The sequence below is a fragment of the Prionailurus bengalensis genome, chromosome D2, assembly GCF_016509475.1.
Source record: "Prionailurus bengalensis isolate Pbe53 chromosome D2, Fcat_Pben_1.1_paternal_pri, whole genome shotgun sequence".
Classification (NCBI taxonomy): domain Eukaryota; kingdom Metazoa; phylum Chordata; class Mammalia; order Carnivora; family Felidae; genus Prionailurus; species Prionailurus bengalensis.
This window is the reverse complement of record NC_057351.1, coordinates 13,376,833-13,389,614: the sequence shown is the minus strand read 5'-3', so window position 1 is coordinate 13,389,614 and position 12,782 is coordinate 13,376,833. Positions and strand designations below refer to the sequence as shown.

Sequence of the window (12,782 nt, the reverse complement as noted above, 5' to 3'; positions counted from 1 at the left end):
CACAGCATCTACTGTGTTTCTATGTATTTCTAATTATATATATATCGTCTACCAGACTATCTTTTCCGGAGATTAATAAAGTCCTGTTTCTATTCAGTACAATGAAATACTATACTGTATACTACTAGAGTATTAAAATACTATAATGACATGATACAGATGTGATAAAAATTATGTCATGCTACAAAAAATATTTCTTAGTCCTGTTACCAACGATAATATCAGTCGAGTATATAAGATATGGCTTCCTTGGTCAAAAACGGAATAGGCCATTAACTGTTTTGTTTGCAACTTCTAGACTGTTTTTTAATTACATCTTAGCAATAACTTCTTCTAAAGCTATTTTAATATAACAACTTAAATAAAACACAAAGAAGGTGATGAAGATAATGACTATATTGAAGCACAGAATCTTAAAATAATTGTCAGATTTCTCCCTAAAAGAGTTTTAATTCTGAAGCTTTCAGCTGCAAGAAATAAAGAGTAATGGAAGCCACTGGATATAAGTAAGTAAATGTGTAAGCCAACTGGAGGGAAATCCTAAATCTAAATTGTAAAATTTACATTTTTACTTCTGACACAATGTGAATTCTCTGGTATCAGTAGACAAATTTCTTAAAATAAGGCCATATGAAGTAAATGCTTAAGAATTTCTTTCTTTTTAAAAAAAAAATTTTTTTAACGTTTATTCGTTTTTGAGAGACATAGAGACAGAGACAGAGCAAGCATGAGCGGGAGAGGAGCACAGAGAGAGGGAGACACAGAATCTGAAGCAGTCTCCAGGCTCTGAGCTGTCAGCACAGAGCCTGACATGGGGCTCAAACCCATGAACTGTGAGATCATGACCTGAGCCGAAGTCGGATGCTCAACCGGCTGAGCCACCCAGGCGCCCCAAGAATTTATTTCTAAAGAGAGATCAATTCTCTCTTTGCTCTGGTATAGCAGATGGTCTCTGTTACCCTAAGTTTGGGAGTACTTCTTCTAAAGTTTCTTTTTGTTTTTAATTTATTTTGAGAGAGAGAGAGAATATCCCATGGCTCACGAACCATGAGATCATGACCTGAGCCAAGACTAAGAGTTGGACGCTTAACCGACTGAGCCACCCAGGCGCCCCAGGAGTATTTCTTAAGTTGCATTCTTTTCAACCTAGTCAAGATTAAGATTCAAAAGGGCAATGCTAACCTGCTTCTATCAGAAGCTACTGTATCTCTTTTTTATGGCACACATACTGTAGCTGTATGTGTGAATGTGAAAAACCAAAGAAGATCCCAATTGAACTGCAATTATATCTTTTACTTAATATTTATTTTTTATTTTTATTTTTTTTTTAAGTTTATTTATTTTTTTTGAGACAGAGAGAGACAGAGCATGAACGGGGGAGGGTCAGAGAGAGAGGGAGACACAGAATCAGAAGCAGGCTCCAGGCTCCGAGCCATCAGCCCAGAGCCCGACGTGGGGCTCGAACTCATGGACCGCGAGATCGTGACCTGAGCTGAAGTCGGACGCTTAACCGACTGAGCCACCCAGGTACCCCAATATTTATTTTTTAAAAAGAAATGTTTTAAGTCAAGATTTGTGTGACAATGTTCCATCAATTGTATCTCACTAAAGCTGGAAAAAGAAAAAAGGAAAAAACAAATTGTGTGAGAAAATTAGGAATTAACTCACCTGATCTGTATCACATCTCTTTAAGCTTAGCTAAAAATCTCAAACTAGCATAATAAAAACCGGTATGTTACATAAAGTACACATCCTATCTTTACAGCAAAAAAGTAGGTTTCAAAGCCAACTGTCGGCATATATTCTATTCATCTAAAGACACCTGAATGAAGTGGTCTGTAAGAAGAATGAAGACACAAGAATAGCTATGGCAAAATCAAAGGGCACCAATACTTTTCAAAGTACTAATTTGGGTTTCCATTTTTAACAACTTCACGGAAAATCAAGAAAGTATTACTGGAGGGTGACATACACATTGCTCCTTCGATCTGGAAGCTATGCATCTAAGAAAGCATCAAATTCCTTTACAAACTCACACAAGTTAGTCAGGCTTGAAAATCAGTTTGACACGGTTGTCTGAGGAAAGCAGTGCCTGGAGAGTTGGTTGCTCCAAACCCCTACATACAGTATTTGGTTAAGGGTGGAGGGGTCTGTCAACAAATCAAAATGTTTGTGAGAAAACGCACATCGGTTACAACTGCGAAAACAACGTTACAGATATATATTGAAGCTGCTCATGCCACATAGTCAACCAGCGTATAAGGAATCTTCAAAAAGGTGTGGCTTTGGGCCTGGGTGCGTGCCCAGCGCGTGCTCTGGTCCCCTGGGGATGTCACAGACAGCTCACGCACGGGACGGTAAGTCCCCCCCAAGCTTTTCAGCACATTCGCTATCCATTACTCAAAGCACCCTTCCAATTTCCATTTTTACCGCGTTCACGCAAGGACTTCACTTCTGCGCCTCGTGCTCTAAGGAGCGCTACCGTGAAGCCCTTGGAAACGTCAGAAGGTTCTACACTACGCCAACGGACACGGCTCGGCCCTCACCTCTGTCGGGGTGCTCTGGTTCCGGCTGATTGCTGCCGCTGGAGCTCACGCTGGCGTCAAAGCCTGCCGGCGAGCTGGTCCCTTCCGACTGGAGGTCCTGCAGCTCCCCCGCGACACTGTCCACCTCAATTGTGCTATCGGTCTCACTCTTGATACTGCGAACCTCTTCTTGGTTCGGGGCCAGCGGCTCCGACACGGTCACCGAAGACTGCTGCCGACCGGCTTCCGTTACAGTGACCGAGGAAGGCGACTCGGGGGTGGTAGGGGGGGTGTTGAGCACGGAGTTGCTGCCGCTGCTGGGAAATTCCGCTTTTTTGTCAGTGACCTCCGCCGGCTTCTCCTCGGCGGGCTTACTGTCGGCGCCGGCCGGCGGCGGTGTTTCCAGCTCGGCGCTGGGGGGGCAGCCCTCCTCCTCGGCCACCGGCTGCAACGAGCCCTCTGCGGACGCCTCCTCGGGGGCGGGATGGGGCGGGGAGGCTGCCGCCTCAGTGTCCGAGTCTGAAAAGAGCTCCTTCAGAGTCTTCTTCGGCCACTGTCCCTGAATGCTCGACCACACGTCTTTCCGATCTTTAGCTCTGCTGTTCTGAAGTCTCTCATCAGAGTTATTTAAAAGTTTTATCCTTTTTTCTGCCACTTCTGAAAATCCTGAATAGAAACCGGTTGTCCGTAGAGATTTTCGCTTTTCCTCCAAACCGTTGTATTTCTTCGTTGGCGTCATCTTTGTTTTTGATTTTTCGTCCTCCTCTTCATCCGAAGAGCTGTTGCTGCTGTTCTCTATGCAAAGTGATTCTTTGCTCTTGGCCTTCTCTTCCTTTTTGCCAGGCGATCCAGTTTTCAAACACTCCTCTGTAGTGCAATACCTTCTTTTACCACGTTTGACTTGAGGCTTTGAAGACTTCTCTGCACTGTCCTTCTTACCGTCTTTTCTCTTTTTTGTGATTTCATCGTCTTCTTCATAATCCGTATCTTCAGATAATCCTTCCATATCTTTTCTTAATCTTTCTGGAGATTTTGACACCGCTTTGGAGATCACCGAATCTGCATGGACTTTGTTGTCTTCTAGCAAAGATGAACTGTTCTGTTCCTCTTTTGCAATAAGATCGTTTCTGGTATGGGTCAAATGATCGATCTTCGATTCCTCTTTGCCACTGTGGTCTCTGTCTTGAGCACCTGTCTCATCCTCCTGCTCACTGTCTTCAGCAGAACTTTCAGAAGCTAGAAAAGAAGAAACACCGGTGAGTATGATAAGGACACCAGCAGTGTCTTCCCTGTGCATGGCCCTCTCTCTATATATTAGCCCCTATGTTTACAGTCCTCTTGGACTGCTAGGTTTCATCGTTATTTTGCAGGTGATGAAACTAAGCTTTGGAGATTTAAGACACTCACACAACGATGGTAATTTTTTTTAAGGTAGGCTTCATGCCCAGCATGAGTTGGAACTCATGACCCTGAGATTGAGACATTAGCTGAGATCAAGAGTCTGATGCTTAACTGAGGCACCCAGGTGTCCCATGATGGTAATGTTGTACACTGTGACTGTGCTTGTAGTTACACCACCATATATTTTTGCCAAAACACATCAAATGGTAAGCGTAAAAGTTGTGAATTTTATTGTTTGTAGGTTATACCTCAATAAAGCGGATTATGAAAAAGAAACTCCTCCAAATTTATGAGTAGAAAATAACTGCAGTCAGGATGTAATCCCGGGTTATTCTAACTTCAAAGTCTGTATATGAAATTGTAAGCTTCATTTTCAATGTAGCAATGATGAGGCAAAGATTTGTGAACAACGAATTTCCAAATTGTTTTTTGTCTTTTTTTTTTTTTTTTTTTTTTAATAAAAGAGAGAGGGAGCATGAGCAGGGGAGAGGGGCAGAGGGAAAGAGAATCTCAAGCAGGCTCCACGCCCAGCACAGAGCCCAAGGCGGGGCTCGATCCTATGACCCTGAGATTGGGACCTAAGCCGAAATCAAGAGTTGAATGTTTGAGCCACCCAGGTGCCCTGTTTTCTACAATGTTTTGAAGAGTAGACCCAATTAACTTAAGTAACTGATACATTACATAAAAATATTTACAGAATTTATTTCTTGAAAGTACATTTTAGTAAATGGATTCAACTAAGTATAAAAAGTAATTGCCTTTATCGTGATTTTAATAAAACATTTACTGAGAAACTGCTACATGCCAGATACTTTGGTACACTTTGCATAGACTGTCTGACTCAGTCTCACAAAAACCCTATGAGGGGTATATTATTATTAACCCCATTTTATAGTTTAGGAGACTAGGATTTAGAGAGGTTAAACCACTCCAAAGAGCTAGTAAAAGTAGAGAAGAAACAGAAACCTAAGTCATTTGGCTCCTGAATTTATAATTGTGACTACAACACTACCTATGTTCTTTAGCTAAGTTTACTACAAGTAAAAAAGAACAGACACAATTAAGGTAGCTAAAAACATTTAAACGTTTCAATGTGTTTTTGTAAAACTGAACTGTTTTAATTATCAAAGCACTGCATATATGACTAAAAACAAATGGAAACTCAATAGGAAACCAACAGCTCTTTTTCTTCCTTCCCAAGCCTCCAAAGTCTCCAAACCATGTTTTCTGATAGTATATAATTAAGAGATGTGCTCGCTTAGGAAGTTTAGCCTGCAATGAGCCATGGGTATTGTATTAATACTATCTCCTGCCATACTTTCCATATATAGTTATCTTCAGTTAATTATTAAAAAAAAATTTTTTTTAATGTTTTTATTTTTGAGACAGAGAGAGGCAGAGCATGAGCAGGGGAGGGGCAGAGAGAGAGGGAGACACAGAATCCAAAGCAGGCTCCAGGCTCTGAGCTGTGAGCACAGAGCCCGACGCGGGGCTCAAACTCACGGACTGTGAGATCATGACCTGAGCCGAAGCCGGACACAGATCCTGATGCTGTGCTCTGTCCCACAAACCCTGAGATCATGACCTGAGCCGAAATCCAAGAGACAGACACTTAACTGACTGAACCACCCAGGCCCCCCAACCTTCACTGCTTTCTCTTGACTGAGACCCACAGGTATGTGAATTGCCCATCTTCCTCCTTCTTGGTTTATTCCCAGATTGTCTTGGAGCACATCATCTAGTACTTTCCTTAAAAAGGCACAAGGAGGTAAATATTCTTTGTCCTTACGTGTCCAAATACATCTTTACTCTCAAATTTCATCGTTTTATCGATAGTTTAACCAGGTACAGAATTCTAAGTTGAAAATTATTTTCCTTCAAAAATTTGAAGGTACTGCCCCTTGCCTTATAGTTTAAAAACACTACTTTCATTTATCTCCTCAACCATAGTGGTGGTTTTTTATTCCTGGTATTTTTAATTTCATAATAACGTACCGTGGCATGGTTCTTTATTCACGAATTTATCAGGTACCGGGTAGGCTCGTTCAATTTAAAGATTCGTGTCTGTCAGTTCTGGAGATTTTTCTTCTTTTAGTTACCTGTTCATTCCTCTGTCCACCTGAGGACTATTCTAGGATGATCTTAGTGATTGATATGTATATGGCAGACTGGGGAGGAGAACCCACCACCACATATACAGCATTCTCTAAGACAGATAGAACTGCCACACTCTATATAATACAGCACGGAGTGATGAGGTACAAATCAAAAAATAAATAACATAGTCGTGAGACAGTTCATAAGAAAACTAGGGTTTCGCTTTTTCAAAATCCAACTGCTTTTTAGTTACTTATAACCAGGCATGCTGTTCCCATGGCTTCTTGATTCCTCAGGCGGATTCTAGCAGTAATGCTGGTGTCACTCTCCCCAGCGTGAAAAACAAAGATATACACACGTGAGTATACTCAAACCACAGTGGTGTGTGCGGTTACCTGTTCATTTCTTCCCCTCTGATTTCACTATTTACTGTTCAGTACCACTCATCTTCTTACATTTCATCACTGCTTTCTTACATTTTCTCAAAGTTTTCCTCGACTCCAAACTGTGTTTGACTGAATTTTAATTTCAATGTCTAATTCTAGGTGTTTCTTGTTCTCTGTTACTTTATCACTGTATCCTGTTCTTGTTTTACAGATGCTTACGGGTTTTCTGAGATTAATAATAACCGGAGAGAACTAATATGCTTCTTACCTTCATTACCTCTCTCCTCAAGGGTCACTCCTTCCGTCTTAGTTTCCACATTTTATGTGGGAGCTCTCCTTGACTGTTCACACTGAAGGATGACCTACTAAAACCTGACTGTATTGGTAGGGCTTATTAATGGATAAGCTTTCCATTAGGTGATTCAGCAGGGATCTAGTTTACTTGAGGGGATCTCTGGTGCCTAAATGTGAAATATTATTCTCTAGAGATATTCAATCACTCCACAGAATTCCAACAATCACCCACCCTCTTGTTCTGTTCCCAGCTCATCTCATGCCAGGGAAGAGACTCCTAGCTATCTGTGTTCTACACTCATGGGTGGCCTCAATTTTTCTTTATCTATGCATGTACATATACCTATGCATTCATAGCAGCAATCATTTTTAAGCTGGAAATAACCTGAATGTCTTAAATTTGATCTATGGCCAAATCAAAAATAAAATTTACCACAGAAAAGAGAAAATATGAAGAAGAGAATATGTGAAATGTTACAAATATGGCACTTGTGATGGTCATTGTTGAATTATGTACAATAGGAAAAATAATGAAAATAATCTAAATACCTTTTATCATCAAGAATTAAATAAATGGTGATACAGCCATTCAGTTGTATGAATGTGCTGATGTGAAAAGATTTATCAGTTCTACTATGGCAAGCCCCCCCGAAAAGGTGGGGTTTTATAGTGTTAATGATCCCATTTATAAAAATATCATATCTGTGCATATGTATATATATTTGTTTGGGATATGTATTAATGTGTTAATATGGAACATATTAATATATATTAATAATTACACATTACAACACACATATATCATACACGTGGCATGTTAACATAATTTCTGAAATAATACGCTAACAAAAATAGGGACAATAGGAGAGAACAATAGAATGCGTAAGCCAAAAAGCAGATGGATGAGAGTAAACAGACCCAAGCCAGCAGTGAATAGAGCTGAGAAAAAACCCAATTCTCCATGGGCTCTTCAATAAAAATTGGCTGTATCAGGTGACTGTGAAAATGAAAAGTGGAGGAGGCAGCTTAACATAAGGAGCATCGGGTGAACATTATTCGAAAAGCATCTAGATCCCTAGGTCCTCACCCCTGCCATGGGTTGCCAGGTGACCACTCTTCTGGAGGTTTATTTTCTGAATGAAGATGGTGAAGACAGGATTTCTGGCCTAGGCAATGCTAAGAACTATTGAAGGCGCAGGTACAGATGTGATGCTGAACTCAGTGGGATCAGTGAACTACAACCGCTAAGAATTTCCCCTCCTTCCTTCCCTAATCCTCAACTGGATCCTAAACACTAGAAGACATTCTCTTACCTTCCAGTCAGGGCTGGAAGACTCTTTTCTCTGGGATGCAACTGGACTAAGAAAAAGACCTAAAGACGTGACAGTAGTCCTCTCCAAAAAATGGCCCACCCAGATTACCTTAGAGTGAAATTAACTCAAAGTTGACAAGTCCCAACCATGTGCTCAAGATTCCTAATCAGGAGAAGACAGCCAAGGAAAAAGTCCTTCATAGGGAAGAGATCAAAACAATAAAGCAGGAAAAAGCAAACTGAAAGTAGCTAACCATGCAAAAGAAGAACAAAAAATTTACAATATCCTTTGGAAAGAGCAAAACCAGAAAGGTTAAGATCTTGTACCCATCTTGAAAGAAGAGATGGTATGAGAACATGTAGAAAATGAAGAGCTCATGAAAATTAAAAATATACCAGCTGTCACCAAACATTACGGCAGTAAATTTAATAGTTTTTAAAAGGATAAGAGGATGGGGCACAAGGGTGGCTTATTAGTAGGTTGAGTGTCCAACTTTGGCTCAGGTCATGATCGCACGGTTCGTGAGTTTGAGCCCCACGTCGGGCTCGCTTCTGCCAGCCTGTTAGCATACAGCCTGCTTTGGATCCTCTGTCTCCCTCTCTCTGCCCCTTTGCCACTTGTGCTCTTCCCAAAATAAATATTTTTCTTAAATTTTTTTTTTCAACGTTTATTTATTTTTGGGACAGAGAGAGACAGAGCATGAACGGGGGAGGGGCAGAGAGAGAGGGAGACACAGAATCGGAAACAGGCTCCAGGCTCTGAGCCATCAGCCCAGAGCCTGACGTGGGGCTCGAACTCACGGACCGCAAGATCGTGACCTGGCTGAAGTCGGACGCTTAACCGACTGCGCCACCCAGGCGCCCCTAATATTTTTTAAATAATAAACAGATCAGAAGATAAATAATAAAGGATCAGAAGACAAAGTTGAGAAAATTTCCAAGAAATCAGAGAAAAAAAGACCAAAGAATGAATAACCTCATCCCCAAAACGATAAACATATTAAAATATACTACAGAAAATGCAATACTGATATAATGGTAAGTCAAAAAAATCCAAAACAAAAAACAAGAGAGAACAGTAAAATGCAGAGGAAGAAATAATCAACAAAATAATTCAAGAAAAGCACCTGGAACAAAAAGGCTCACGTTTCTAGAATGAAAAGAGCCTAGCAAGTACTCAAGACAGTGGATGAAAATATATCCACACAAGGCATAATCACCGTGAAATTTTAGGACATTAGAAACAAAAATTCCAGATTCCAAAGAGAAGCAAAAGCCAAAAAGAAAAAAAAAAAAAAAAAGAACAAAAAACCCCACAAAAAAACTAAGTGATAAAAAACAAGTCACACAGAAAGAATCAGGAATTGTAAGAGCTCTGAACTTCGACCAGAAACAACATCAGAAAAGACAGGTGAGGGGCACCTGGGTGGTTCAGTCAGTTTAGCATCTGACTCCTGATTTGGCTCAGATCATAATCTCACAGTTTGTGAGTTCAAGCCGCACATCGGGCTGTGCGCTGACAGTGCAGAGCCTGCTTGGGATTCTCTCTCCCCTTCTCTCGGCCCACCACCCCCCCCCCCCGCTCACACTCTCTCTCTCTCTTTCTAAAAATAAATAAATAAACTAAAAAAAAAAAAAAAAGACAATTGAACAATGCTAATAATACTGAAGGAAAACCATTCAACTCAGCTAAACCATGCACAGAATAAAGATATTCTCAGATGCACACAGTCTCTAAAAATTTGCTTTTCTTCTCACTCACTTGTTCTTAAAAAGTTACTAGAGAATATGCTCCACCACAATGAGAGTATGTCGAGGGTAAAACAGACATGAGATGCCAGAACAAAGGAATTCCAAGGGCTCCTCTGAAGAGTGATCCCTAGAATAGGATCTCCCCAGGAAGCTGTGTACCAGATGCAGAAGGAAACCAGTCCTACACAGTGTCCTTTCCAAAGAAATAGCAAGGACCACCATCACTAAGATGCCTGCTGCCACCACACTGTCCGAACGCGTTTAAATAGATTTAGCTTGTTTGAACAATGTGTTGACAAAACTCCAGCTCTCCCCTCTATGTCTTGCAAGGTGTTACTGGGATCAGTGGACTACATCATTGTACCCAGGAGAAATGCTTTGCTCTGACCTGCACCTGAAAGCTAGAAGTTCGTTTGGTAAAGCCTAGAATCAGAAAACACAGAGCGGCTCATTACCTCCACGCTCCTGTTCGTCCTGGCTGTGGTGAGCCCCGATGTTTCCCAGAACTCCTTTCTGACCCTGCCCCACCGAATTCCCTGAGAGGTGCTTCTGTGAATTCTCAGAGCAGCTGAATATGAAACCAGAATATGACCTACAGACTCCATTCACGTAACATTCTCAGGGAGCCTTCACAGCAAGGCTTGTGCTGGCTACTCCGTGTTTTAAAAATTCATCTGCTGTTTGGAAATATGTATTTATGTTTAATATAGACATATATGTTTATTCAAAAGAAAAGTTAAGGAATGATCACACTAAAATCAGGATATTAATTACTTCTAGGGCAGAAATACAGAATTCTTTTAAATAAATGTTATTTGTTCACCACTATGGTAGACACACCAACATTCATATTGTATTATTTAGTTATAGGTCATTCTGCCTCAAATATTAATAGGCAATAATGCTATCATAAAAGAGGATCATAATAGATGCAATCAAGATAAACAAAATTTGGTATTCTTAACAAAAAATTCAGTGTAATTTTATAGTCTAAAATTACCTAACACAAACCATGTTTTATGTGGCAACAGAAAGGACAGTACCTGAGAAAAAAAACACAGTACTATAGGGTAAATAATAAATTGTAACTAAAATTTAAGGATGCCTTTAGATCTACTAATAACAGAAGTACTTCCAAGCCTCAATCAATGGCTGATTTTATTTCAAGTAATAACAGGCAACAAAATTCTGGTCCAATTAAAAAACGGTACATTGCCTTTACAGAATTTGATTCGTAACAAAACACAGAGTTGCAAGCAACAGGGTATTTGTTAGGTTTACCTTGAAGTCCATTGAGGATAGAAGTAATTTCTATGGATTTAATGTGAGCTGTATCAGAGTTTTTGGCATCAGTAAGATCCAGTTTAGATACCATTTCAGGAGATGGATTTGTCTGAAAAGGTGGTTTTGACAAGCGCCGAAGTTTACAGTTTTTAGGAGAGTATTTTTCATCTCTGTCTTTTTCTTTGTCTAATTTATTCTAGGTTAAGAAAAACAGTATGCCATGTTAGCCATAGTTTATCATGAAGTATTTACTGTAACAATGCTAATACTCATTTTAAACTCAAAGTTGTATCACATATTAACTAATATGAAAAGAAAGAATATAAGAAGCTCCTCTAAACAGCCAGAGGTGTTTTTTTTTTTTTTTTTCCCAAAGGTACTGCAGGATGAGCAAAAAGTTTTTGTCTAATATTTACATTTTAATTGTGGAAGTAAACCAGAGATCCTATGAACAATTCAGACTAAAACCTCATACTGCTAATAACTGGTGTTACAAATTCTTCAAAATTAAATCACAACAGGCTTAAATATTCATAAAAAATTTTTCAACCGGTAGTTTTAAAACTCGTAACATTTTCAATATAAAATGTGGGCTGGGAGCGACAAAATTCCTAACATCTTCATTTAGTTGACAACTGGGAATAATAACTCTACAAATGATCTGTTGTGAAGTTAACTTGGAAGAAACCTACCTGTTCATTGATAAAGTAACATTTCTGGAAAAAATGAGAAATTTTCTCCAATTGACTGTTTACAAATAAGAAGAGCAGAGGCTAACTAAAATATTTCCTGGAAACTATTTTTTAAATCTGGGCTTAAAATAATTTATAGAAAAAAAATCACATTTAGACAAGCTTCCTGAATGACGATGTAGAGCATGATGGTGTAGCAGACAACTCTGAAATCCTGTTATACAGGTCTGACTATAGAATCTGTGGCTATTTTCACACTTCTCCCAAATACAGTACATGACTATCACCATTCTGGATGCACAGAAGATAATTCATTGCATATTATAGATGCTTTGGGGTAATGGTTCTCCAAGGGTGGTCCCTGGACCAGCACCCTGAGTTGCAGCTACTGGGTTGCCATATCAAAACTTGAGAACCAGACCCAATTTTACAGTGAGAAAAGAGTAACTATGTTGGGGGAAAGCTTGCACTATTTGGGGTCAGTAGCAGGAAAGTAACAGTTCTTCACTGTGAATATGAAGACTGAATTTCAGAAGAACTACTAAGCACCTCAACTATATGTTACCTAATGAACGGTCAACTTTCTAATAAAACACTTAAAAGATTTAGTCTTAGAATATATAAGAGTAAATCTATCATACATAAGAGTAACAGTAATTTCCATACAAGTTCATTAATAGAGTCCCCATGGTTCATCTACAGTATGGCTCACAGAGTCCTATGAACACACCCTAAGCTACTGCTAATACAGTCAGCTAAAGATGAAGAGAAAAAGAGATAGGCTCTCGTCTGCTTTCAGATACCTTCTTTTCTTCCTCTGAATAGTTTACAGCCCTCACACTAAGCCAGGCTCCCAGCCATACTATTTTATGGCTCCTAGCTGGAGATGAGAGGGGCAAAAAGGGATTGAAATAAGTGAAATCTGGCTGGGTGGCCTTACATGATGTCGGAACTACAAAAGCCTCAGAGATCATTCTTCCAAATGCCTTTTCCAAAATACCTTCCCATAAGGTGACAATATCGATTGTACCCAAATCTA

At 39.8% G+C, this 12,782-nt stretch overlaps 1 protein-coding gene across 9 annotated transcripts in view; it reads right to left on the bottom strand.

The window, feature by feature from the left end:
* The window catches only part of ARID4B (AT-rich interaction domain 4B), a 156,951-nt gene that overhangs the window by 15,159 nt on the left and 129,010 nt on the right, over positions 1 to 12,782 (bottom strand). For 8 of the 9 annotated variants that reach the window (XR_006299740.1, XM_043596264.1, XM_043596269.1 and 5 more), the window contains 2 exons: positions 11,049 to 11,247; positions 2,547 to 3,761 (listed from right to left, as the gene is read on the bottom strand). Coding sequence is in view for 8 of the 9 variants with exons in the window: in XM_043596264.1 (XP_043452199.1) it covers positions 2,547 to 3,761; positions 11,049 to 11,247 (1,414 nt within the window). In the remaining variant the exon portion in view is untranslated. Of the gene's footprint in view, positions 1 to 2,036; positions 2,151 to 2,546; positions 3,762 to 11,048; positions 11,248 to 12,782 lie in introns of all 9 variants that reach the window. The other variant, XM_043596271.1, reaches the window with a different exon arrangement.